Here is a 26,773-nt window from a genome sequence, read left to right on the forward strand (position 1 = left end):
CTTCAGCACATTTTCATCGCCCCAAAAGGAAACTCCGCAGCCATTGGCAGTCACTCCCCACTTTCCCCCTGCGCCCGGCTTTCTGTCTCCGACAGATTCACTCATTCTGGACATTTCATATCATGCGCTTTTGTGTGGCCTTTGTGACTGGCTTCCTTCACTGAGCATCATGCCTCCGAGGTTCATTCATGTTGTAGCAGGTGTCAGAGCTCCCTTCCTTTTTACAGCTGAACTGTTTTTACTCACAACGCTTCTGACACCAAATGTGTAGGCTTTTTTCCCACACCAACAACCAATTCTCCAACTCTCCGGAGCCCGACGGGGCGTCTGACAATTCACCTCGATTCTGACACTAACGACCTGGCGTCAGTGAAGACCCCACGAGGACAGAGTCACAGAGTCTGAGCCCAGATCTGCACCTGGGGCAGCATCAACCCACTGGCCTCAGGGGGACCACAGCGTGCCGCCCCACCTTTTGGGTAACTGCAGTGGTGGGGGTATCAGGGGTGGACTCGCCTGGGTGGACTCCCGGGGGACCGGGAGAGGAAGGGGGCAGAGGGTGGAAGGAGACACTGTCCCATCTTCACCCATGACCTTCCTCAGGGCCCAAGTCACCTTGATGGCAGCCCAAAGTCCCCCTGTGGGGCAGGGAAGAAGGAACCCCCATATGCTCATTTCCTACGACTGTTGCAACAAATTACCACCCACCTAATGGCTTAAAAAACAAATTTATTCTCTTACCATTCTGGAGGCTGGAAATCCGAAATCAGTCTCTCCAGGCTAAAGTCAGCGTGTCAGGTACAGCTCCTCCTGGAACCTCTGAAGGGAGGACCCGGGTCCCGGCCTTGTCCAGTTCTGGAGCCCACCTGCATTCCTTGGCTTGTGGCCCCTCCTAGTCCTCAAATCCCGTCACTGCCATCTCTGCCTCCGAAGGTCATCGCAGGCCTTCTCCGCGTGTCTCTGTCTCAAATCTCCCTCTGCCCTTCCCTGATAAGGACGCCTGTCATTGGGTGCAGGGCCCACCCTAAATCCAGGATGATCTCATATCGAGATCCTTAATTACGTCTGTAAAGACCTTTTTTCCAAATAAGACCTCATTCCCAGGCTGCAGGGGATGAGGATCTGGACCTGTCTTTTTTGGGGGTCCGCCATCAGCTCACTGCAGGGCCCAGCTTGCAACCGCACCCTGGGTTGGTCTGTCTCCCCTGGTGCTCCCTCCGCAGCCCCACTCCTGGGCCCTGAGGTCACTTCCAAAAGCAATGTCCCTGCACCCCAGCTCTGGCCGCGGGGGGCCCAGGCCAGGATAGCTGCAGCCTCTCACTCCTCCTGGTTGGAAGGAGGACACATCCCCATTGACTCTCAAGCAGATCAGATGTGACGTCGACCCCCCCACCCCCCAGAGTCGGGAACAGCGCAGGGGGAGCGGGGACAGGCAGAGGGAGCCGGTCAGAGATCCGGGAGAGATGCAGCAGGCTGGACTGCGGCGCGCCAACACTAAGAGCTCAGCTCGGGTGATGATCCTGCCCACCAAGCTGGGGTCAGACCCGGAGCCGGGCAGGTAGGGGGTGGCCACGGGCACCAAGAGCCAAGCTCGGCCCCGTCAACAGAGCAGACCCCCAGGGATCCCCCAGCTCAGTCCCTGAGGCCCCAGCTGCCCAACCACCGCCCCCGAGCTGCCCCTGCCTGGGGGAGAGGCCAGGGTCTCCCCGTCCACTTGTCCTCCATGCCTGGGCCCGGGCTGACTCTCTGCAGCCACCCAGCGTGACAGCCACCAGCCACAGGCAGCTATGTAAATTTAAATTAATGAAATGGATGTGAACGATCACATATTTATATAAATAATAATAAATAGAATATAAACACCAAAATTAAAAATTCAGTTGCACTAGCTACATTTCAAGCACCCCGTAGCTGTATGCGGCTCTTGCTTCCCATATATACAGAACTTCCGTCACGGAAGTTCCGGCTGACAGGGTGGCTCTGGAGTCGGTCTGGACCTGCAGAGGCTGGGCCCACTGGGGGCCAGGATGGACTGGGCAGGGCGGGGACCTCAGGGCTGGGAGGACGGTGTCGGTCTGTAGCTGACTGGTGTTGACTCATCAGTCCCGGAGGCCCGGGCCCGGCCAAGGGATTAAGCCTGAGCCGGTGACCAGAGAATGGCCTGGGAGGGCGACCCGTGGGGGGTGGGCACCAGGTCTCGGGCAGGAATGCTTGACCTCAGCAGAGAGAGCGCACAAAGGGCCTGGGCAGGGCCAGACGGAGCCGGCGTGCGTGAGGGAGGACAAGCCCACGTACTTCTGGGGCAGCTCTATTCTACATCGCAAATGGCAAGAATACGACACCGAGGGGTGGGCCACTTCTTTTTGTCACCCTCCACGCCCTCTTGAGGCCTGCAGACCCCCCACGCTGACCCCTCTCCACCCTCGAAGACTGTGGTGGTTTCATCGTCCAACAGCCACTCCCCCACGGATGGGCACGTAGGTTAGTTCATTCCTTACAAATGTGGTTGTCCGCTCGGTTTTCTAGCCCTTTCCCTCCACAGACTGGGAACACGCAGGCTGTTGCGTTAGCCGCTCTCTCCCCAGGTCTGGGCATACAGTAGGTGCTTCATAAATGGATGAGCAAATGTGTGGAAGGCACTGTGGGGGCAAGAGGTCAAGATCCCCCCGACCCCATGGCCAGGGAGCAGCTGATTCCCACGGCAGTGTCAGTGAGGTGCAGGAGGGCCGATGGTGAGGGAACCGGGGGTCGCTGTGAGCAAGGGTCTTCCTCCCCTTCCTCGCCAGGCCTCCCACCACCCTCGGCCAGGGGTCTGGCCACTTTCCTCACAGCGTCCCCAGGCCCCCACTCTGTGACTTTGTCTGCCTGGGGTGCTCCGTCACTGGGGACACGGGACAGGTGCCATCATCCACCCGCAGGTGACCTCAAACTCCTGTCGTCCCCCCCACCCCCACCCCGTCCTCTGCCGCGGGCTCCTTGAGGGCGGGAACCTCCGTCTGTTGTACCCGATCTCGTGTCCTGAGTGCCCAGAGCAGGGCTTGTCACAGATGGGGAGCTCAGGGCATGTTAGGTGAATGAATGAGTAGCTGAATGAATGAGGCCCTTCTCTCCCATTGTGGTTCCGACTCAGGACCTCCCAGCCCGAGGTGGGTCCTCCTCTGGGGAACGTCCCTGCGATCACCTCCCATTCGTTCACTCATTCACTCAACCATGACATCATCTGTGCCAGGCCCCCTGCTGAAGGGTGGCAGAGGTGGGGACCAGGACGAGGGCTCGGAACGCAGGGTTTCAAGCCTGAGGCTCCTCCTGGTGGCCCTGAGCTGGCACGTAACGGCCTGGAGCATCAGTCTCCACTCTGAAAGAAGGGGAGCAGAGGGGGCCAGGGCGCCATCTTCGTTGTGGCGATGGTTTCACCCTGGGCTGTTTGTGTCCAACCCACCAGCTGGTCCCCTTTACGTACGTGCACTTTATCGTGTGTCCTCAGCACGGCTGGAAAACACGGTGCCCAGCACCAAGCCAAGCACTTAGCACAGGGCCTGGCCCACAGTAAATGCTCAACAAAAGCCATTTTTCATCATTATTCTGTGTCTTACTTCACTGAATCCTTTCAAGACACTATGGAGCAGCTGCCAGAGTATCCTTATTTTGCAGGCAGAGAAACTGAGGTTCAGAGAAGTGAAGACATTTCCCCAGGGTCACACAGCTAGGAAATGGAGGAGCTTGGATTTGACGTCTTAGCTCACTGGCTCTTCTCTGTTTTACAGATAGAGCAACTAAGTTTCAGAGAGGTGAAGCCACTTGCCTAAGGTCACACAGCTGGGTTCATGGCAGAGCCAGGATTCAAACCCAGGTTGGCTTCAAGCTAAAACCTGATTTGATTTTGTGTTTTGCCCCTTGCGGCCTGACCTGTCCATCACTCAGGCCTCCAAGCTCAAGAGGAAATGGAGTCCTGACCTCCTGACCTGGGCCATCCCCGGGGGCTGTCACACCCCGGACATGGGCCCCAGAAATGCAGCCCAGCCGGTCTGGGCAGCGTGAGCTCTGGCAGGGCCATGAGAGGAGGCCCGGGCCAGGAGGAAGCAGGCTGGGGCGCTGTGGGCAGGAGAGGGGTTTTGGGGTTGGGCTGGGCAGCCTGTCCTGCAGGGATCCAGGCCCGGAGGAACCTGTCAGGCCCCACCCCGCTCACTCTCTGCGCTGACAGAGTGACCTCCTCTCCAGGTGCGCGGCCCTCACAGCCTGGTCTGAGAGGCCCAGGGACGGACTGGAAACGAGGTGCCCGGAGCACATTGTGCTGGAAAGCAATCCAGGGTTCAGGATGAGGCCGGGATCTGCCAGAGGGGCTGATGGCGCAGGATGGCTGGGTCAGAGTGGACGCCAGCCTGTGGGGGACACAGGGTCCAAGGGGCCCCTTCCGAGCTGAGGGTTAACCACTTAGTGGCTGGGTCCTGGGAGAAGGGCCAGAGTGGCCGGGGGCACCGAGAGCTCAGAGCAGGTTGGGAGCTGCTCCGATATCTTGACAACAGACACAGCTGTACAGGTACAACCTGCATCCCAAGAGGGCTGTAGGAGGGCATCCGGGCAGCGGCTCCTGGCAGGCGGTGGGGAAGTGGCCAGGATGGGGCAACCTGGCAGGGGACCTGGGTGGGTGGGGCCCAGGCACATTCTTGGGGGATGACTCAAGGCAGGCATCGTGCATGACTCACCCCAGACCCCCTCTGTTCCTGCCGCCATGGCCCTGCCTCCCCTCTGGCCCCGGGGGAGCTGTGGGGAGCTCACCAGGCCCCCAGCCCAGGACTGCGTGTGAGTCAGCCCATCTGGGCTGGAGGGCTAGCATGATTTTCCATCCCTTGCATTGTTCTGCAAGAAAAGTAAATACATGTTACAAAACACGGGGTGAAGCTGGGTCAGCCCCCTCCCATCCCCTTGGAGGGCAGGGAGGAGGAGAGCGTCCACGCCAGGCGCCCCACACACATCACAGCACACTGGCTCTTCTCCATTTTACAGAGAATGAAACTAAGGTTCAGAGAGGTTAAGCCACCTGCCCAAGGTCACACAGCTGGATGCATGGTAAAGCCAGCATTCAGACCCAGGTTGGCTCCAAGCTACAGCCTGTGGGCTCTTCCCAGGCGGGTGTAGACCAGGGCCCAAGTGGGTGCTACATCTCTTTCTGTTGACAGCTGTGTCTCTCACGGTGGCCTGGGAACCACCTGCTTCAGCATCCCAGGGGGCAGGTATATGTTAACAATCAGATTCCTGGGCCAACCATAATCTCAGAGGGGGTGCCGTGGAATCTCCCTCTTTAAATGCTTCCCAGGTGGGGGTGAGCCATACGGTTGGAGATGGGAGAATGGCTGTCCGCAGGAGGACAGGCTGGGCCCCCCCGCCGGAAGGAGAAGCCTCTGCGGGAAGGAACAGGCCTCCGGTCCTGCACACCCCTCTCCCGGGCTGGGGGAATGCTGCCCTTCTTGTTTCAAACTGGTTCACAGAAACACCCCAGCGGGCACTCGCCTGCCAGTGCCCTTCCAGCTCCTGGGGAACAATGACAGCAAACAAGCAGGGTGTGGGCCACACTTGGAACGTTGTGGCCTCCTGGGAGCTGCAGACTGGCCCAACAGCAGAGAGGGGACAGGGTTCAGGGGCCCAGGGTGGCCTGGTTGCCAGGGAAGTGGCTGGCCCTGCAGGTGCTGTCTCCGTGGGGTTAACCGTCAAGCAACCAGGACAGCACCCCCCGCCGCCCACACCCCACGTCGGTGGAGTGGATGAGTCACTCGGCAAAGAGGGCTGCTTGGAACCAAACAAACCCCATCTGCCCAGAGGAGGATGCGTGGGGCCGGGACACGGCTCCCACCCCATCCGGCCTGCCCGCAGACGAGTGTCGTGCACACGTGTGTCCACACGTGCACGCACACACACAGCCACGCCAGCCGGGAGCCCAGCTTTTAGAGAGTGGAAGGAGGAGAGATGGTGAGGCACAGCTCAAATTCCTCCCTAAACCTGCTAATTCTCCCCAAAGCTCCTGGGCTGGGCCCAGCTGAGTCAGCGGGAACCTGGCCCAGCTGCCCTGAGCCTGGGAGGGTGGAGGCGGGTGGGGGGTCCCAGAGCTCGGGCGCTGGAGCAGGCTAACCCGGGAAACAGCCCAGCCGGGCACGGGCCTCTCAGGGCCTCAGGGCCCTTCCCTGGAAAATGAGACCAGAAAGCAGTGTCTTCCATGAGTGGAGCGCCAGCCAGCTGCACCCAGTGAGGGTCCCAAGGAGAATGAATTGGCTGAGGGGAGTTGGGCACCTGCCACATTGCCTGGCACAGAGTCAGACATCAGTAAATGAGCAATGGCATTAATATGACCAATGTCACGGCTGTTACTCAGCGGCTGGGCTGCAAGCCTCACTTGGACATCTCTAGTCCCGTTCCCCACCCCAGAGCTGACCTTTGCCTTCCCAGGAGGTGCGGCAAAAGGAAATTTGGAAGTTGGGAGAAGTCCAGAGTTGTAACGCAGTGTGGAGTTCCTGTGATTGTTTGCACCCCGCAGCCCCACAGGCATCGAGCCTCCGGTTACGGATGTAACCGCCCGACCCCCACATCTGTCGAGCCCCCACTGACTGCCAGGCGGCATGGTAAGTGCTTGACACACCGGATCTCACCCCACGAGGGGGATGCTACGGTTGTGCCCATTTCACAGATGAGGAAAAACGAGGCTCAGAGAGGCAAAATGACTTGCCCATGTTCACACAGCCGGAAGGGACTGAGTGAGGATGCCAGCCCGCGTCGCTCCAGGCTGCACCCCCTCCTCCCTGTCGTTGGAGCCCTGACAACGCCCTTCTTGCCGGACTTGTCCAGGTTGCCTCTGTAGTTGCGTCTTTACTCTTAGACTCCCAGCAACTTGAGGGCAGAGCGGCATGGGTTCTATTTTGCCCAAATTTCATATCTTACATAATCTTTATCCACCAGTACCTCCCAGTCCAGTAAGAAAGTCTGACGAGGAAGGCCGATATTCGCACACAGTGGGGGATGCTGACGGAGGGGCATGAAGTCGGGGCGGCGCGGAGGAAGGGCAGGAGGAAGACTGGCAAGAGGGCACATCAGACTCGTAAACGGGTTTTTAAATTGAGCAAAGCCATTGAACGGGCAATTCAAGCTCATATAAAATAAAATCCAAAAGAATATTTTTTTGCCGTTTTTTTTTTTTGTGAGGAAGATTGTCACTGAGCTAACATCTGTTGCCAATCTTCCTCCAATTTATGCAGGACGCTGCCACAGCCTGGCTTGACAAGGAGTGCTAGGTCTGTGCCCAGGATCTGAGCCTGTGAACCCTGGGCTGCCGAAGTAGAACACGCAAATTCAACCACTATGCCACCAGGCCAGCCCCCAAAAGAAATTTTTAAAAAATAAAAATAAAATCCAAACATTATAAAAGGGTGTACAATGGAAATTCAGATTTCTCTCTTGTCCCTCCTGAGAGGAGTCACAGCTAACAGTTGCTTGTGGATCCTTCCAGAAGTTTTCTGTGTCTATACACGCATTTATTCTTCCTTTCGCCCTCGAACTTTGCTGCTGGCGCCTGACTCCACGCGTGTCTCAGGGGTATTCCCCATCCGCCTCTCCTTCTTTTCCATCTGCACCATCTCCCCGGCGTGGACTGCCCTGGGTCATATATTTTTTTTGAGGAAGATTAGCTCTGAACTAACATCTGCTGCTAATCCTCCTCTTTTTGCTGAGGAAGACTGGCCCTGAGCTAACATCTGTGCCCATCTTCCTCTACTTTATATGTGGGACGCCTACCACAGCATGGCTTGCCAAGCGGTGCCATGTCCACACCTGGGATCTGAACCGAACTCCGTGCGCCAAAGCAGAGCATGCAGACTTAACCGCTGCTGGCCCTGGGTTATTTAGCCACCCGCTCCCGCTGGCCATCAGAAGCCTTCCTCCCCGGCACCAACACACCTGCCTGGGAACACCCCCTCAAACAGGCTCAGCCCCCAGGTGGGAGTCCCCTGCAGGGAACGGTACTGGGAGAGGAAGGAAGGGTTTCCAGGCAGAGCTGCGGGGTGGGCACCAGCAAGGTCCCTCCCGAGCCCCCGGTCCATGGCCCACTTGGGGCTCTGGGAAGGGGTCCTCAGCCCTGTGCTGAGTCCAGGCTTCTGCAGGTCCAGGTGCCCCCCCACCTGTGTGCTGAGACCTTGCCTCCTCCCTGACACCTGCTCCCAATGTCGGCTGGCTGGAAGGCGAGTCCCTGGGTGCCCTCCAGCTCCCGTCCTAACTCAGACCTGGAGAGGGAAGTCACTTCAGGACAGAGGCAATCTCTCCACCCCTGAGCTGCCCCGGAGGAGCTCCTGGCCTGCAGGAGAGCCCGAGAGAGGAACCAGGCAGAGCCAAGTTCGCAGGGCAAGGAGTGGGCTAGGTGTGGCCGGAAGATGTGTTCAGGGCCCCCCACCAAGTGCCTGGGCCGGGGGCTGCGGGCAGGATCCCTCGCTCCTGGCTTCTCACAGAGAGGCCGGGACCACCAGGAGGGCTTGCCAAAAGATGCCTGGGCCCCTCCCCATGCTCCCCAGTCCGGAGCTCGGGGGGGGGGGGGAGGGGTCAGGGCCCTGGAATCTGCATTCTCACAAGCTCCCTGGGGATCCAGATGCACACCTTCGGAGATGTGGTGCTTCTCAGGGGCCTTCATCGTTTTTAGGTTCCCAGACCCTTTTGAAAAGTTAATTTGAGGGTCATCAATTGATTTTTATTAGTAGTAGTATGTACCCCACTCCCCCTCCCACCCCCACCAAGAGGAAGGCCTTTTCTCATCAATGAGGCAGAACCAGGCACCAAGGCTGGGAGAGTATCAATAAGAGTCTGTTGAATGAATGAATGAACGTACCCGTTGAAAGAGACAGACTCTCCCCCAGAAAATTGATGCGCGGACACACACATTTTGAAAGCAACCGCAGGTGGATTCACAGACCCCCCCAAGCCCACCCACCGATGCCCCATTAAGAATAAGGTTCTCCTGGAGTCTCTGTAACCCTTTGAAACCACAGACCTCTTGTGGCAGGGAGAAGAGATGGCCTAAAGGGACTGGGTGTTCTCAGGAGAAGCCCTTGGGAATCAACTTCCCCGCCAAACTCCTCATTTTATAAATACAAGCAGGTGGGGGACGCACTGGTCTGGGGCCTGGACGCCCAGCCCGGCGTTCCTGCAGTCCTCGTTGCTCCCATCGGAGCCCTAAGGGCCTGGTGGCCATAGCTTATCTCGCCGCCTCCTGGCATCTACCCTGGAGACCTTGCGCCCATCCTTCCCAGCCGGGCCCAGACCCCCGGGTGCCGAAACCTCCCAGCTGTGCCGGCCCCACTCAGGCTGGCCGCCAGACTGGCATAGAGTCTGTCCAGCTGCAGCCTCCTCCACTGGCACGCAGTGCAACCTGGCACACACTGGTCCGCGGTCGAACCCTGGCACACAGCGACAGTCGGAGTAACCCGGGCACATGCTGGGAGAATCGTGACTGTGGGTATTCTGAACCGGAATCGAGCAGCTTCTATGACCAGCCACGAAGTATGTCTATCATGCCAGGGCCTGGAGTTCTGAAAGTTTCCAAGGATTTTTGGTCCGCCTTGGACGGCATGATGATCGCGCCAGCAAAGCTTCCTGCACATTCGGCCCAGCGCTGTCCTAAGTGCTTTGTGTACATTATCGACAGGAATCTCCTCACAACCCTTTGGGAGGGGGGTGTTTGTTATTACTGTGTGACAAATCAAGCGACTGAGGCTGGGAGCGGTAAAAAGCCTCGAGCAGGAGTCCGCTGACCGTGGCGGCAGGATTTGAAGGCGCATCCAGAGCCCCCTTTTCTCAATTGCCCTCGACACTGCTATCACCAGGACACGGAGACCCCTCCGGTCTCTGCCACACCTGTCTGGGGCTCACCTGGGTGTCAGCCAACGAGAGGGGAGCGCTGAGCGTCCGGAGCAGCAGAGAGCCAACTGAGGGCACTCAGCCAGGGGGCGCGCCAGGCCCGGGGGTTGGGGTGGGGGTGGGGGACTGTGGGGCGGAGCGTGCACAGGAAAGCGGCCTGTGAGTCCCCACCGCCTGCCCAGACGCTGGAGTGCCCGGGCTGGGGGGGATGGGCGGGATCCCGACAAGACCCGGCGTCCCCGCCCCCAGCCCAGGCCAGGCGCCCGGCTCGCTCTGGCCGAGCCAAGGGCGCGCGCAGGACGCGCCTGGCAGCCCCGCCCGCGGGTGGCCCCTCCTCCGGGAAGGTAAGCACCACCTTCTCGGGGAGCGGCCGGGAGAGCCCGGGGCCGGCGGGCGCCCCGCCCCACGCGAGTAGTGCCCGGGCGCCGCCGCCGCGCCGCACTCGGGGTCCCGCGCCGCCGCCGGTCCCGTGCGCCCGCCGCCTGCCTTCGGTGCGCGCCGGGCCCGCCCGCCGCCCAGTGCTCCCCACCCCCCGGCGCCGCGACCCGCGCACCCCGAACGCCACCATGAACTCGCTCTTCAGGAAGAGAAACAAAGGCAAATACAGCCCCAAGGTGCAGACCCGGAGGTGAGGAGGCACCCGCACGCCGCGCCCGGGACACCCGCGCGCTGGGGGGCGCCCTGGGCCGGGAAGCTCCGCCTCGGGCTTGGAGGAACGGTCGGGCCTCGAGGGCTGCAGGGGGCCCGGAGAGCACGGCCCTGGGAGGCCCCCCGGGTGGAGAACGGAGCCAGGAGTGCGCCACGCGCGGGAACGCGGGGCCCGAGGGCCGCCCCTGAGCTGGAAAGCCCCGCCGGAGTGGGGATGGGCAGGGGGCGCTCGAGGAGAAAGACGCTATCTGGTACTCGAGAGTTCTAGAGCCCAGGGAGCTCTCACTTGTGCGCCTAGAGGGCGGGGAACTGAGCTGGAGCTACAAGGGACCTCCGTGTCCCAGGGTCGCTCTTGCGCCGGGGGTTCTCGTGGGCCGGGAAGCACCGCCGGGACGGGGAGTGGCGTGTCCCGAGGACGCTACACCCAGCGCTGGGTGGGGGGGGCCGGGGACCTAGGAAGCATCGTCTAGGGGCGCACCGGGGGCAGCGAAATGGAGCTTCTCCGAGAGCGCGCCGGCGCTCCTGGCGTCGGGGAGGCGAGAGGTGGGGGTGGCGCCACCTGCCGCGGCGCTTGCCGGCACCTGCCATCCTGCGCTCCAGAGCCTCGCCGAGAACAACCGGCGGGTGCGGGATCCGGTCGGGGGCACAGGCTGAGGCACCCCGAGTTCCCCCCAACCCCGCGCAGCGTCGGGTCCTCCTCCTCGCTGTGCGATTTCTCAGGGGCGTGGCTCCCCCCGCCCCCCCGCAGTTCCCCCGCCCTGGCCCCGAAACCGGCAGCGCCTCTGAGCCGCGGGTTCCCAGGGTTCCTGGGAAGGGAATGACATGTCTCGATGTGTTTGCGTGGAGACAGCAGCCCACGTCTGTTTAGATAAATCTAATGTATTCGCTTAATAACCAGCTTAGGGGAGCCTCGTGGAGATGCTGAGATTTGGGGGGGGGGGGGGACTTGGGCCCCTGCCTCTTTCCCCCTCTAGGGAGAATGGGGTGGGGGCTCCTGGCTAGCAAGGGGCACTTGCCCAAGCCTCTCCCGACAAAGGGCTTCATTCAGGCCGGAGAACAGCGAACAGCCCAGCCCACTTGCCTGGGACTAGCCACCCCAAGGTGCCCTCACCGGGAGCCCCCGCCTGCCCCGGAGCGGCTCCTCGGCCCCTCCCAGGCCGCAGAGGAAGGCGAGGGGAAGACTCTGGCTGGGGCTCCCACCCCGCCCCTGTGGTCCAGCCCAGGCGGACCTGTCCGACGGGTGGCAGAGGGAGTGTGGGCCCTGCATTTCTGTGACTTGCAGTTTTTTCCAAAAGTCGGCTGCCCTGTGGTCCCACCCCCGTCTCTCCCTTGGGCGTTTCTTCCCCTCCTGGGTCTCCCCCCAGCACAGCCTCCTGCAGTGTTTCACAACCCCAGAGATTGGGTGGGGCCCTGCATGCTGTTCCTCTGTGCCTGGGTCCAGCTGGCTCTCAAACCCAGCTGGGGTCCCGTCCAGTCCCGGAGCTGCTCTCTGGGGCATTGCACAACCGCATGCTCTGTGCCAGCTATAGAGAACTGTTCTGTTCTCTCCCCACCACACTGGGGCCCCTCCAGTCCTTCACACATGCACACGCCCACACACCAGGAGATGGGCCAGGCCACGCCCTGCATCCAGTCCCCCAAGGCCAGGGCTTGGACCTAACAGGAGGTTGTAATGAACCCAGACAAGCTGAGAGGGTCTTGGCCTTCCCCGCAGAGGGTAGGAAGGAAGGGTTCCCATCCTTTTCGGCTGCGGGGACTCTCAGGGCCTGGGGTGGCGGGTACGTGGGGTCCTGCCCGTCTCTGCACTCCTGGCCCAAGGCAGCCACCCAATGCCTTTGCCTGAAGCCATGGATCCCAGATCTCAGCTTAGAGGGCTCCTTCTCCAGGAAGCCTTCCTGAATCTCCCCAGGATGGAGTGAGAGACCCCTCCCATGCCCCCTCCCGCCCTCCGTGGCCTCGAGCACACACAGCCCTGCGTGGTCGTGCCAGCCCAGTGCATCCCTGTGCCTTTCCCCTTGGTGGGGCCAAGGTTATAGACTGGATTGTGGGGTGGGGCACGACCTCTTGTCTCATTCTCTCAACAAGAATCTCTTGAGCGTTACCCAGTGCCTAGCCCTGTCTTGTGGCTCTAAGATGTGGTCACTGGTTGGGGGCACTGACCGCTAAGTGGCTTTTTTTTTTTTTTCAGGAAGATAGGCCCTGAGCTAACATCTGTGCCCATCTTCCTCTATTTTTTTAAATATGTGGGACGCCTACCACAGCATGGCTTGATAAGTTGTGTGTAGGTCCACGCCCGGGATCAGAACCGGCAAACCCTGGGCCACCAAAGCAGAACGTGCGAACTTAACCACTATGCCACCTGGCTGACCCCCAAGTGACTCTTTCCCCTTGAGTTCTCTGGGGTCTCTCCATTGTCTGGGGGCGGGTGGGGTTGCCAGTGAGATTCAGCAGGGCAAGGTGGACAGGAGCTCCGGCCTGGGAGCAGAATGCCTCACTTCTGATGCTGGCCTTGCACATCTGCCGTGGGCAAGTCAGGGAACCACTCTGAGCCTCAGTTTCCTTGTCTGCAAGGAGGGATGGTGCGAATAAGTATCTCCTGCACGGGGTTGCTGGAGGAGCAAATGTGACAATGGAGAGGACACCCCCAGTGCGTAGGAAGAGCCCAGACAAAGGGTCAGCACCACCGCCCCCACTGGAGGGACCCAGGAGCCGGAGTCGTGACCTTCACACCCAGGCAGTTGTGGGCTTTGGGCTGCCCAGGTGCCGAGTTTGTGACCATAGAGCCCCTCCCTGTTTGTCAGCCTTTTAGCAGCTGAAACAGGGGGGGGCCGGGAGAGGGTGTGAACCCCGCTGCTCCTGTCACCCTCGTTCCTAATGACAGGTGTGGGAGCTGGCGTTCACACCTGAGCTAATGACAGGGTCAGGCCTGATGGCACAGGTCACCCAGGACGGTGCCCAGCCCAGCCCAGCCCAGCGAGGAGGGTCGGGAGGGGACCTGCTCTCCCCCTCCTGCTCCAGGGCTGAGTGTGCAGCTCTGCCAGCCGCTGCTTCCCGGCTCTGCCACCTGGGGAGAGCTGCCTGGCCTCTCTGAGCCTAGAATGGGCATAAACATGGTACCTGCCTGGCGATATTGCTGGCACGAGGATTAAATGAAATAATGCAGGGAAAGGGTTGAGAATTATGGGAGGCCTCAGTCCACGGCAGCCGTCATGTTTATAACTATTGAATGGATGCAGATAAAGCACCTACTGTGTGCCTGGGATTGAACTGGGTGCTGATGGGCAGGCGGTGCACTGCACAACTCCAGGAGTGCCATTCCCGGGGGTAGGAGTGGGAGTGGAGGAGACGTTGACAGTCTCCCTGCACTTGAGGGAGCTATGCTTCATTACGATTATGGTTACGGGACTGTCTGGGGAGGGGTGGGGGCAGTGGGACATGGAGCTGGACAGATGAGGTCTCCAGCCTGACGGCTCCGGTGCTCCCTGACTGGTCTGAAGTGAGAGCTGTCAGGATTAAGGTGGAGACATCAGGGAGGACTTCCCGGGGGAGGTGTCTGACCTGTCATGGGGAGGAGTAAAGTGGTTAAAATCCAGCTCTGGAGTTAGGCTGAATTCTGCCTCTGTTTGATTTGGGCAAAGACATTTGGCCTCCCTGGGCCTCACCTTCCCCGACGTGAAGTGGGGCTCCTCTTGCCCCTCCACCTGGACTTGGGTCCCCCTGAGCACCCAGCAGCCTGGCCTCACCTTCCGACCTCACCTGGGCAGGGTCCCGAAAGAATGGTCTGGTCCTAATGGGGGGCCCCTGCATGGGAGGCAGGGCCCAAGGCTTTGGAGGCTGGGGTGCCGAGCCTCTGAGTGGGTAAGAGCAGAGTTTGATGTCATCCAGGTATGAGTTCAAGCCCCAGCTCTGCCTCTCCTGAGCTGTGTGACCTTCAGCAGTTCACTTCACATCTCTGAGTCTTGATTTCCTTCTCTGTGAAATGAGAGCGGGGATAGCAGCCCCCGGCTGAGGCCGCTGGGTGGCTGGAGTGAGGGAACGTGCGTGAGGGGCCGGGCCTCAGTCTGAGTTGAGGCTCAGTGCATCCCAGCAGCCAGTGGTCACTCTGCTAAGAAGGGTCAGGACAGTCTGAGCCCAGAGCTGACCTGGCAGCTGGCCTCCTCCAGCTGTGCAGGCTGTAGCCCATGGGGGATTGACTCTTCCGTTCACCCCAACATTCACATGGCCCCCTGCCCCCAGCAGACACATGGCGACGCCCATGTACTCGTTGATCACTGACAGCTGGAAAGCCGGAAAGATTTGGGGGAGGGTCCGGTCAGCCATGCCCACCTCCAACTGTGTGGGTGACATGGACTGGAGTGATGCCCCCAGCCATTCCCAAGCACCTGCCATGTGCCCGGCACGGCCATGGACATTACGGCATCTCATTTGGACACTGTGCCCGCGAGGCTGGTGGTGGTGTCCTGTTTCACAGAGGGTGACACTGAGGCCAAGAATCAAGGCACTCACCGTGGGCTCCCAGCTCACATGGCCACTGCTGGGGGCCCAGGGCCCCCTGGGGAGGGAAACCAGGTCTCCCCTCCCACACCTGGGGCTGGTGGCAGCTGTCTCCAGGGACTGCCGTGGGCCAGATGGCGGAGTCGCTGGCTTTTGTATTCCCTGACTCCACCTCTCTTCTCTCTGGCTTGGCCCTCACTTGCCCAGTCCTTCTCCTGGCAGAGGGAGCGAGCCCTGATCAATTAGATTGAGAGAAGAACCGAGCAGAACCTTGAAGAATGGCCACGGATGGGGGCCTTTGCAGGGGCGGGCACCTGGGAACAGGGAGTTTTGGGGGAGAGGTTTAGCTCGATTCATACCATTTAGGCAACACCCCAAGGAGGGCAGGGGCATCAGAAGGGCCCTGGGGGCTCGGGGGAGGCTCCTTTATCAAGGGAGGAGGACCCAGGATCCCCAGCTCCTCTCTGCCCAACGCAGGGCTGTGCGGGGCGTTGCCAGTACCACCTGCCACCTTCCCAGCCTGCCTGCCCTGGCCTGTCTTGGGAGCAGGAAGAGGGAAATGGCCTCTGGTCTTTGTTCTCTCCGCTTTTGGTGGGTCTTCTGTGTCACAGCCTCCTGAGCCTGGGGAGGGCAGTCCCTGGTTCCCCTTCCTGCTTCCAGGTGGGACAGAGCTGTTGGCAGGGCCCAGCCTGGCCCTTTCTCCCACTTCTCCCTGCCTCCAGAGTGAGCATCCCAGGCCGGGCCACCAACATCCTTTCCACACTGCCTCCAGCTTCTTGGCCTTTGCCCACGCTGTTCCCCCTCACTGGAATGCTCTTCCCACCCCTCTTTGCTCACTGTTCTTCCTTGGTTGGTCTCTGTTCCTCAGGGACGCCCCCCCCAACCCCTTGTCACTCTTATCTCAGCGGCCATTTGACTCTGCGAGGTGGCCAGGTGGGGATGAACGTCCGTCTCCCTCAGAGACGGGCTGTGCAGCACAGGTGCTAAGGGAAGAAATGAATGGGTGAGGGGAACACGGAGGACTGCTAAGATCCTCCCCCTCCTTAAACATCTCAGGGAGCGCACACTGGTGCGTACACACCCCTCACCCCCCACCTAGAAGGGGTGGGTGGGAGGGTGACGGTTCTGTCTAGTGGAAAGGAATGCGAGGGCCTGAGCAGAGCAAGCGGAGCCGCTGACCCTGGCCCCACCCAGTCCCCTTCTGTGTGCTCAGTAAACAGGCGGCAACAATGCAGGGTGGGAGGTGCCAAGAGTGGAGGCAAAGGGGCCCTCATCCAGCCAGGTGGGCTTTGGGAGGAGGGGGCATCTAAGCAGCCCTGTAGACCACCAGAAGATGGTGGATGGAGAGAGCGCCTGAGGGGGTGAGACGCAGTCCCCAGGCATAAACCTGAATTGTGCGTAAACCTGAATTGTGTTGCATGAACACAGCCAGTTGATGAAGGATACAGAGTATCGTGTACATTTAGGAGAGCAGCCATACAAAGCAGTTCCCTAGAAGGTTTCTGGAGGCAGATGAGGATGTGTGCTCAAAGTATCCAACAGGCTTGGGAAGAAAGCAGCAGCTACAAAATTCCAGCTGCCCCAGGGGAGGGGGCTGAAGGGATGCTGAGTGATAACATTGTATCTCTTTTTAAACAGTCTGAAGCAAATAGGGAACGTCAGCTGAGTCTCCGGTCGGATTCTTTTCCACACTCTTCTGCATGTTTGCGCTAGGTCATGAATTTCAGGTTTTTTAAAGGGAGGGCTGGGATGGACAAGGAGAGCTGGCGGTGGGAACACCGTGGGCGAGAGCCGGGAGTCTTGCGTCCTGGAGTGCAGGCAGTGGGGAGAGAAAGGGGCTCTGGGGAGGAAGAGGAGGCGGCCTCAGGAGGCGAGGGGGCCCGAGGCCTGGGGGGCAAGAATGGAGGTCAGGTAGGATGGTTCTGGACGGGGAGTCAGATGGAAAGTCTCAGGAAGCGGGGGGACGGGCTGGAAATGTGTGGACATCCTGGGTTGTCCTAGCTGAAGGTCGTCCTAGCTTTGTTATATTGGCTTCCTTAGATAATGGCACCCTCGACTCGCTCTCCCAGGTGAGGCTCAGAATGTCAGTCACCTTTCCAAGGACTCTCAGCACCTCTAACCCGGGCATCTGAGCTGGGAGCAGGCGAGTGGCTGGCGGGGTGTCCTGGCTGCCCACCTGGCCCATCCTTTCCCGGGCAGAGGGGTTCGTCGCGTCTTGTCGGGTGAACATTTCCTAGGATGCTTGTGAGCTGGCAGCTGTGGTCGCGAGGCTGCAAGAAAACAGCGCTGTGCAGAGCTCTCTGCCGCCCCAGCTGCATCGCTCGGGTCTCCAACTCATACCTTTTGGGGTTTTCACTTCTCCGTCCTGGATGTGGGGACCTTTGGGTTCCAGTTGGATGTTGAGGAAGGATTCTGAGTTTGTGCCACTAAGAATAGAGAGGGCTCTGGTCCTGCTGCTCCGGATAATGAGCTTGACTCTTCCCGATTATAAAATGGGCAGCCAAACCCCCATGCTCCTGGGCATGAGGCTGAGGCCCACGGGCAGGGATGGAGGCCATGGCGGGGGAGAGTAGAAGGAGGGGGGTTTGGGAGCCACAGACCCGCCTTCCAGGCCCAGCTGTACCACTTGTCAGCTGTGCCACCAGCCACATTCCTGCCCCTCTCTGGGCTTCATAAAGGCAGGGGCTTTGCATGCTGTGTGGTCACTCCCGTACCCCCCAGACCTGTGCCTAGCACATCGTAGGTGCTCAGTAAGCAGTGTGGAAGGTCTGCTTTGAATCTGCAAATGAGAGGCATGCAGGATGTGGAGAGGACTGGAGACTGTGTGTAAAGCATCAGGCACATAGTAGGTGCTTAGTAAACAGGTCTTGAACCCAGAATGACATCCTAACACCCTGGGGCACCGAGATTGACTTGAGCCCTGTTTAAACCTTGCACAGATCTTCAAGACACGCCCTGGTGTTACCGAAGCAGCTTGAACTTCTGTGTGTGTCTGTAATGAGCCCAAAAGCACATGCCTGACATGGGCCCAGAGGTGGTGGCCTTCCCTGGGCGGAAACAGATGAGGCCACGAAATGGAGCTGTTGTTGCTACACCAGCAATCCTCTCAGTTTATTGTTGACTTCCCCACGATTAATAGCTGGGTGTGGAGGAATTTACTAATGACCATGGAAGTTTCTAGAAGGAAAGAGTGTCAGTCAATTGACCCATCAATCCGGTATTCATTGGGTGCTTCCTGTGTACAGCTTTCTCACAAGACTTCCTCCCTGTAGAAATATGGGGTTTCTTCCTCAGTCTGCTCCCCGCTAGCCCTGGGCACACTGCTGTGGTTCATTTCCTCGTTCCCAGCTCTGGCTGCACGTTACAATCACCTGAGGAGCTTTAAAAGGGATGCCCTCGCCCCGTCCGAGGGCAATTAAGTCGGAGTCTCTGTGGCAGGGCCCAGACTTCAGCCTTTCAATGTGCAGCCAGGGGTGCAAACCACGTATTTACACTGATCGCCTCGCTCCGTCTTGGCCTAGAGTTACGTCTTGGCCTCGCTTTCCCTCTTCCCTGGCAGCTGCCTGGTATGTCACACTCCATTCCTTTATTTTCAACCCTCCTATATCATTTTGTGTCAGGTGTGTGTCTTATAAAATGGCCTAGAGCTGGCTTTTGTTTTGTTTTTGTATTCTCATCTGGGAGTCCGTCTCTTTGAGCAGGCGAGTTTAACTCATTCGTGTTTATCATAATGTCTGCTGCATTTGGACCGACTCCCGCCATATTATTGTGTATTTCCTATTTGTCATGCTTTCTCTTGGTTTCCTTTTTGCTCTCTTTCTGCTTTTTATTGGACTGAGCTATATTTTCACAATTAAATTAGGATATAAGGCCTGCATGGGACAGAGCAGATGAAAATACCCTGACCCAGGCAATCTGAATCTCTGTCATTATGGTCATTGGGGTGCTTTCCTAATCCTACCTATTAGGCTATAAACTTTTGCACAATAAGGACTTATCTTCTGGGGGGGGGGCCTTTCTGTAGTTCTTAATTCCAGGCCTTGCGTAGGCTTAGGGCTCAATAAATAGGTATTGAAGAATTGCACAGACTTTCTATTGCACGTCGACAACGCCTATCTCTGGGGGCTTGGTAATGGAGGAGGGGCTGTCCCCAGGGCCCGAAAGAGGGAAAGACAGATGTCAGGGAGTTGGGGGCTGGGGGTGGAAATTTATCCAGCAATTATTGGCTATCTAGAAGTACTGACTATCTAGAAAACTAGCTGGGGTGGCAGCAGTCACAAGCATAGACACTAACCCGGTGGCCCGAGCAAGTCTCCCCTCCTCCCCAGCGGCAATCTGTGCATCTGCAGCGGGAGCGATAATAGCACCGACCTCAACCGGTCGTTATGAGGATCAAAGGATGAACACGTGTCCCGTACCGGGGTACAGTGTGGCCCAGGGAGGGGTTCCCTCCAGCTGGTTCCTCCCCCATGAAAGGCTTTTTGGCAGAGGGACACACTGGGAGCCCCCTGTGGTGGCATCTTAGGAGAATGACTCAGCCTGAGTTTCCACCACTGATTCTTACCCAACCACTGAAATTAATTGTTCCGACGAAGATGCCAGCGAGATGTAAACTGCTGTGCCTCCCATGGGTGGTGAGCACCTTGCTGCTTCATCTCGTCTCCCCGATGCCTCCCTGTCACTTTGTGGATTGGTGTGAATGTCCCTCTTGTTCTGCATAGGTGGCTCTGGCACCTAGCAGCTTGGGTTCAAATCCTAGCGCCACCACTTCCCAGATGTGTGATCTTGGCCAGGTTTCTTAACCCCTCTGAGCCTCAGTTATCTTCATCTGGAAAATGGGGAGATAGGAATTGCTGACGTGCCATAAAACATCTGCTCAACCCAACACCTGTTTATGGAGCCCCCAGCCTACGTGAGGCTGGAGACAAGGGCTACAGAAGAGCCCCCAGGAGAGGAGTGAGTCCTTAGTGTCCAAAAGTTTATAGCCTAATGGGCATAAAGTGCCCTGGGGTACACCTGGTGGTGCAGCAGTTACGTGCGCATGCTATGCTTTGGCGGCCCAGGGTTCGCCAGTTCGGATCCAGGGTGCGGACATGGCACCGCTTGGCAAGCCATGCTGTGGTAGGCATCCCACATATAAAGTAGAGGAAGATGGGCACGGATGTTAGCTCAGGGCCAGTCTTCCTCAGCAAAAAGAGGAGGATTGGCAGTAGTTAGCTCAGGGCTAATCTTCCTCAAAAAAAAAAAAAGAAAAGAAAAAGAAAAAGTGCCTGGTGACTATAAGGGTGCCTTTCTCCTAGGGCTTTGAGATTTCAACGGCTGATGCATGAGTGGCTAAGCAGGCAATAGGCCCCTGGTTCACTTGTTCATATTCACCCATCATTTCCTGAGTCCCTCCTAGGGGTGCCTTTGTGTCAGGGATGGGACAGATGTCCCAGAGTGACGAGCCTTTGCCTGTCAGCCAGGCAGTGGTTAAAGAAGGTGGAGGCCAGGGCTGCCCGGCACCCGAGGTCAGCCTTCCACCATGCCTGGAGGTCCCCAGGGAGCTGAGCAGACCCTGGAGGCAGGCAGGACACAGAAGAGGAGGACAGAGGCCAGCAGGAGGCCAGGCCCCTTCTCTGGGTTCTGGGAGGGGCGAGGCTGGTTTTGGGAAAGGTGTGCGCTCCTTGCATTCCAGACATTCTGAGGCTGACACCGCCCGCCCCCCTGTGTGCACCCATTGAAACGGAATTAACCCTCACAGGGAGGACCCGTAGTCCCTATCAAGGGCCAGAACATGGGCACTGACTCAGGCCTGGAGAGCGAGTCGCCCTGGCCAGGGAGGGAGGGCCGTCCTCCCCAGACACGCCGTGTGCTCACCAGTTCCCATCTCTACTCAGAAGGAGAGGGCAAGTGGGGCTGTGACGGACGGGGGACAGATCAGTTCTGGGCAGGCAGGGACGGTAGGGCCAGAGACTTAGGGTGGGGGTGGGGCTCTCTGTGGTCTCTGGGGTGAGCTCTGTTCCCCTGCATGGCAGATCAGGAAAGAGGCCGTTCACCTGGCCTGAAGGGAGGGACAGCTCGGGAACAAGCCCAGTGTGGCCAGCTCTGTCCTTTGGCCTGTGGGCAAGGGTCCTACAGTTCTGGGGGTCCGGGAAGGGTGTCTGGCTGTGGTCTGCATGCCCTGGTGCTCCACGCCCAGGCACCATGCTTGGTTGGGTACAGCCGGGAGCCCTAGATTATTTTGATGTCAGGCAGCCAGGGACCCGTAGACGAGACCTGGCCTTGGGGCAGGTGTCTGGCCTGCCTGTGTGGGTCTGGTGGCAGAGTGGCAGGGAGCAAAGGGAATGATCACTTATTAAGTGTCCCTAGGCACCAGGCTCTGAGCAAAGAGATGCTCTGAGCATCTGTCAGCTGCGTTAGGGCAGAGCTGCTGGGCTGCAGCCACTGTGGGCTTAGAGCAAAGTGGTCCAGAGGCCACAGCATCACCTAGAACTGGGCTGTCCTGTTTGGTAACCACTGGCCCATGTGAGATCTGAGAGTTTTTGTGTGAGAGCAAATGAGAGATGAGCTGCCGGTGAAATCTGCAGGATGAAAAAAGGGATGTAAGCTCTCTCCTGAGGAGTGCTGTTCCGTCCGGTGCCTGTCAAAATAATATCGTAGATACAGTAGGTTCGATAAAGCATCATATAAAAATTAAGTTCGCGTGTTCTCTTTTGACTCCTTTCACGTGGCTACTAGGAACATTTAAACTGTAGACGTGCCTCGCAGCCGGCTGCTGTCAGATGGCAGTGGCCTTGAACGTGAAGGCATCTGGGGGCACTGGCGAGCTGGAGGCCGCAGAATGGCGAGACCAGGTTGCGTCGTTATGAGGTGTCTCTGATGACCGTGCAGGAGAGTCGGGGTGCAGGGAGCTGGCTTGGGGTGACTCTTGCGTTGGTTCGGGTGAGAGGTGGTGACCTTGAGCAGGGTGGAGGCCACGGGGGCGGAGGGAGGATGGAAGCACGGGAGATGTGTTCCCAGGAGCCAGGGGAGGGAGAGGCCGCGATCTGGGGCGGTTCTCGGGGTTCTGCATGAACAACCGGGTAGGCCGGCCCTCCCCACCCACCCTTTCTGTGGTTTCTTTCCTTCAGACTGGGGAGAATTCTCAGAGCAGCAGAAACGCTGCGGGAAACGCCCTGTACCCCTCAAGTCCCCGAACCTGCTGACCTGATTCTTAGCCCGAACCCAAGATGGTCTAGCTGGACCGGGCCTGGGACCTGGGATCTGGGATCTGGGTGTGTGTGTGTGTGTGTGTGTGTGTGTGTGTGTGTCTGTGTGTGTGTTGGCAGCCTCATTACCCGTAAACGTGTGCCAGCCTCTCCCTGCTGGGTTTGGAGGAGTCATTTCCAAATACTGAGCTTACTTGCGAGTTCCCCACGCCTGGGCGAGGTGACATCCGCAAGGCAGAACCGGACCGTGTCTGGGCTTGCACGAGGATGGGAGTGAACGGCGTGGGCGGCCCGGGGTCTTTTTTTAGCTCCCCGGTGCCACAGGTTCTCATGTCCCGCCTCCTGAGGGTTGGCTTGTGTCAGCTCCTTAGAAGGAGCCCAGATCCCTGGACAGCGGCCCCAGGTGGAAGCAGAGTCCAGGCTCTCTGCCAAGGCAGCGCTTACATCCTCTCTCTCAAGTAACCCCTGCCCCTGCCCTGTGGCGGGCATCCCATGATGACCCCCATTGACAGATGGGGGGTACTGAGGCTCAGAGAGGCGGAGTAATTTACAGGCTAATAAGGACTGAGCCAGGATCCGAACCCAGGCCGTCTGCCGTCAGTCTGGGTGCTTAACCATCAGGCAATCCTGCCCCTCGAGCTGCAGAAAAGGGCAGAGGGTGCCGCACAAAGCTAAAACAAGAAGAGGTGGCCAGCCGGGTTGGGGGCCAGGGTCCCCTGAGACGCCTGTTTTCTCTTTCTTGGCCCACATGGATTATCCGTGGTGTCCAGATGACCCGGGGTGCCACCTCTGTCCCTGCCTCTCTGGTCAGCATCCCCACTGCCCAGACCGTGGGCTGTCCTGGGCCATGCCCGGTGTCACACAGCGCTGGCCTCTGGTCCCAGCTCCCCACGTTGCAGCTGACCGCCTCGGCTAGGGGCGGCCACCTGGGAGGCAGTGGGGCCGTGGTTATTGAGTTTCTAACTGCCAGGGACAGAGTGTGGGTCCCTGATGCCGTTTAAGGTTCCCGGGCCCTCCGCGTGGTTCCAGCGCTCTGAGGACACAGTCTGGGACACAATGAGGTGCCTGTTTGAGGCTGGCGCCTGCCGGCTCAGCCCCGGAAACCCCTGGCTCGTCCCTGTGTGTGTCCTCAGACCCCGCCCCGGGCTCTGAGGTGGCTCCTGGCAACCCCTGGCTGACCTGCACCCCGTTTTCTCCCTTCTTGGCTGGGAGTCTCATCCGCAGACCAGGCCGGGTGACTGGGCTCCTGGGGCCCTGAATGGGACTCGCGCGGCCCGGGCCCCGCGCCAGACTCCCGCTTCCTCAGCGTGGATGAAGAAAACAAAGGCTGATTCTCTGGAGAAATGGCCTCAATCTGATCGGCCGGGCGTGACCCCCACCTGGCTTGTGAAACCTGCACAACAGCTCCTGACTGCAGCCTGGGCTGGGCGGATGGGGCCCTTTCTGGGGACAGCAGAGTCCTGCGTCCCCATCGGCTTTTACCGGGGGGGTCTCGGGCCATGCCACCCCACCTCCTCCCTGCCTGTCTGCAGGTGGGCATCCTGGGCACCTAATACCCAGAAGCATCCACTCCTATAAGGGTTTGCCAGAAAACCCAGAAGTCTAGAAGGAACCATTTTTTAAAAAAATTAAACTATCAACTTTTTTCTAATTTCCAGTTTTTCCCCTGATGTCCCTTTTCTGTTCCGGGATCCCATGTTGCATTTAGTTGTCACATCTCCTTAGTCTCCTCCAGTCTGACAGTTTCTCAGTCTTGTCTCTTGTGACCTTGATGCTTTTTTTTTTTTTTTTTTTGGTGAGGAAGATTGGCCCTGAGCGCACATCTGTGCCAATCTTCCTCTATTTTACTCGGGACGCGTGGCTTGATGAGCAGTGCTAGGTCGATAGCCAGGATCCAAACCTGCAAACCCCGGGCCGCTGAAGCAAAGCGTGCGAACTTAACCACTGCGCCACCCGGCCGGCCCCGACATTGACACTTTTGAAGAAGTCTGGCCACTGGTCAGGTGTTCTGGAGACTGTCCCCTCCTTTTGGGTTTGTCTGCGGCTTCTGGCGATGAGTCAGCAGTTCCACCATGTTGATGGGCCCTCCTCCCTGTGATGTCAACCTTTGGAAGTTACTGTTTTCAGAAGGAACCTCTTTTACGGGACCAAGCGCTACTGGCAAGCGGGGGTTCCCCAGGAGAAGAAGGGGGGCCGTGGGCAGAACCCCACGCACAGTTGAGAGAGCAAGATAAGGGCTCAGTTTTGGCGTGAACGGCAGCCCCTCGGGGAGTGAAGCACAATGAGTACCGTTGAGGGAATGGAATTGTCATCGTTCCGGAGCCCCCACGGCGTGCTGGGTGACTCGCGGTCCTTCAGTGAGCGGAGCGTTGTGGGGCGCCTCCTGGGGGCCAGGTGCTGTTTTAGGCGCCGGTGAAACCAGTGACACCCTTGTCGTGAGCTTAAATGATCTCTGAGCTGCTGTGGGGCCCCCAGAGCCTGCTCTGAACCTCCAGCTTCATCCTCGGACCCCAAAATGGTCTTTGAAACTCGATCCAGGTGTTTGCAGACGTGGCCCTGACCATGGTCCGTCCACCTCCCTTGACTAGGTAGGATGCACTCCTCCCATTTTGCTGATGATGGAACCGAGGCTCAGACATGTACAGTGGTGGGCCAGCCCGGTGGCGTAGCAGTTAAGTGCACATGTTCTGCTTCAGTGGCCCGGGGTTCGCCGGTTCAGATCCTGGGTGCAGACATGGCACCGCTTGGCATGCCATGCTGTGCTAGGCGTCCCACATATAAAGTAGAGGAAGATGGGCACGGATGTTAGCTCAGGGCCAGTCTTCCTCAGCAAAAAGTGGAGAATTGGCAGCAGATGTTGGCTCAAGGCTAATCTTCCTCAAAAGAAAGAGAAAAAAAAAAGAATTTATCTTAAAAAAAAAAAAGGAAATGTCCAGTGCCTCCTGCAGGGTCACCCTGATGGCCGGTCAGTAGGATCTGAGCCCTGGCTGGCTCCGGGCACCAGCTGCCTCCTGTGTGATCCAGGGTGGATGCCGTCGCTGCCCAGGTCCCGGGATTGCTCATCTGTGTAATGAGCAGGTGTGGCTGGATGACATCTGAGGCAGCCTCCAGGGCCGACGGCCCATCCCCTCAGCACCCGTGTCCGTGTCAAGCTTCCCAGTGCATAGAGGATGGGCTGGGTGGGCCCCTCTCTCAGCGTGTCACCAGCTCTGCTTCTCTTCCCTTCTCCCTTCCCGGCTCTGGGGTGGGAGCTCGTTGGTTTTCCTGGCTCCGCCGTCTCTGTGGGTGGGACAGGACTGGGATGAGGGTGTAGGGCTGTATCTGGGTCCCCATCAGCTGGGCTGACAGGCCACATTTGGCTGCCCCGTGTGGCTTATTATTGAGATGAAAAGCTGGACCAGCCCGGCCAGTTCCCAGCCCTCCTGGGCTCTGCGCCCCCTCCCTGCAGTTCCTGGCCCGCCCACATTCCTGCTCTCCTGGCACAGGGCTCTCCCGGGACACGCGTCAGCTCCTGCGGCCAGCTGGACAGCAGGAGGAATGCAGGGACCTTTGGGGCCTCTCATTTGGGACCCCAAACCCGAAAGGCAGAAGTGCTGGGTCTGTGCTCCAGAGGCTGGACTGGAATCCTAGCTCTGCCTTGCTCTCTGGCAGTGGGACTAATGGCTCTGTGCCTCAGTTTCCCCATCTGTAAGATGAGAGAACAGAGGGTGGTAGGACTAAACGAAACAATTTCTATGTGACCTGCTTAGCACGGGCCGCACATGGGGCCAACCCTCTGTGAGCGTTAACTAGCATCTTCCAGGCAACTGGGCAGAACCCGGATCTGGCCCGGCCTCGGTGGAAGACAGGATAAAAGGCGGGACCGACCCGAGGGGGCAGGGGAGAAGAACCTACCCCTCTCACTCGTCAGTGGCACTTGCCAGTGTTTTCGGTCACAGCTTTATTGGGAGCTAACAAAGTTCACTCATTTAAAGTGTGTCACTCAACGGTTTGTAGTATATTCACAGAATGATAGGACCGTCACTGTAATCGATTTTAGGACATTTTCATCACCGTTAGCACTCACTCCCCATCCCTCCCCCGCCAGCCCCTGGACCACTCACCTGCTCTCCGCTTCTGTGGATTTGCCTGTTCGGGACATTTCGTAGAAATGGAGTCCTACAGTTTGGGGCCTTCGGTGTCTGGCTTCTTCCTCTGGGCGTCACAGTTCAGGGTTTCTCTACAGTGAAGCCGGTCTCGGGACCGAGTGGTATTCCCCTGTGTGGGTGGGCCGCATTTTGTCGATTCATCAGTTGAAGGACACTTGGGTTGTTTCCCCTTTTTGGCTTTATAAATAGTGCTGCTGTGAACGTTCGGGTCGGGTTTTTGTGTGGACCTCTTTCTTTTCTTTTAAAGATTGGCACCTGCGCTAACATCTCTTGCCAATCTTCTTGTTTTTTTTCTTCTTCTTCTCCCCAAAGCCCCCTGGTACATACTTGTGTATTTTTAGTTGTGGGTCCTTCTAGTTGTGGCATGTGGGACGCCACCTCATCATGGCTTGATGAGCGGTACCATGT

At 58.7% G+C, this 26,773-nt stretch overlaps 1 protein-coding gene and 1 long non-coding RNA gene across 2 annotated transcripts in view; both read left to right on the plus strand.

The window, feature by feature from the left end:
* Window positions 1-5,489: 5,489 nt before the first annotated feature.
* Window positions 5,490-7,414, plus strand: LOC139074958 (uncharacterized). Its single transcript, XR_011524988.1, has 2 exons — window positions 5,490-5,964; window positions 6,439-7,414. It is a non-coding gene; the product is annotated as an uncharacterized lncRNA (long non-coding RNA).
* Window positions 7,415-10,265: 2,851 nt separating this feature from the next.
* Window positions 10,266-26,773, plus strand: part of PPL (periplakin) — a 43,022-nt gene continuing 26,514 nt past the window's right edge. The window contains exon 1 of the mRNA XM_070566876.1: window positions 10,266-10,513. Coding sequence (XP_070422977.1) covers window positions 10,452-10,513 — 62 coding nt within the window. The 5' untranslated portion in view covers window positions 10,266-10,451. The remainder of the gene's footprint in view (window positions 10,514-26,773) is intronic.

Source organism: Equus przewalskii, chromosome 12 (assembly GCF_037783145.1).
Source record: "Equus przewalskii isolate Varuska chromosome 12, EquPr2, whole genome shotgun sequence".
Classification (NCBI taxonomy): domain Eukaryota; kingdom Metazoa; phylum Chordata; class Mammalia; order Perissodactyla; family Equidae; genus Equus; species Equus przewalskii.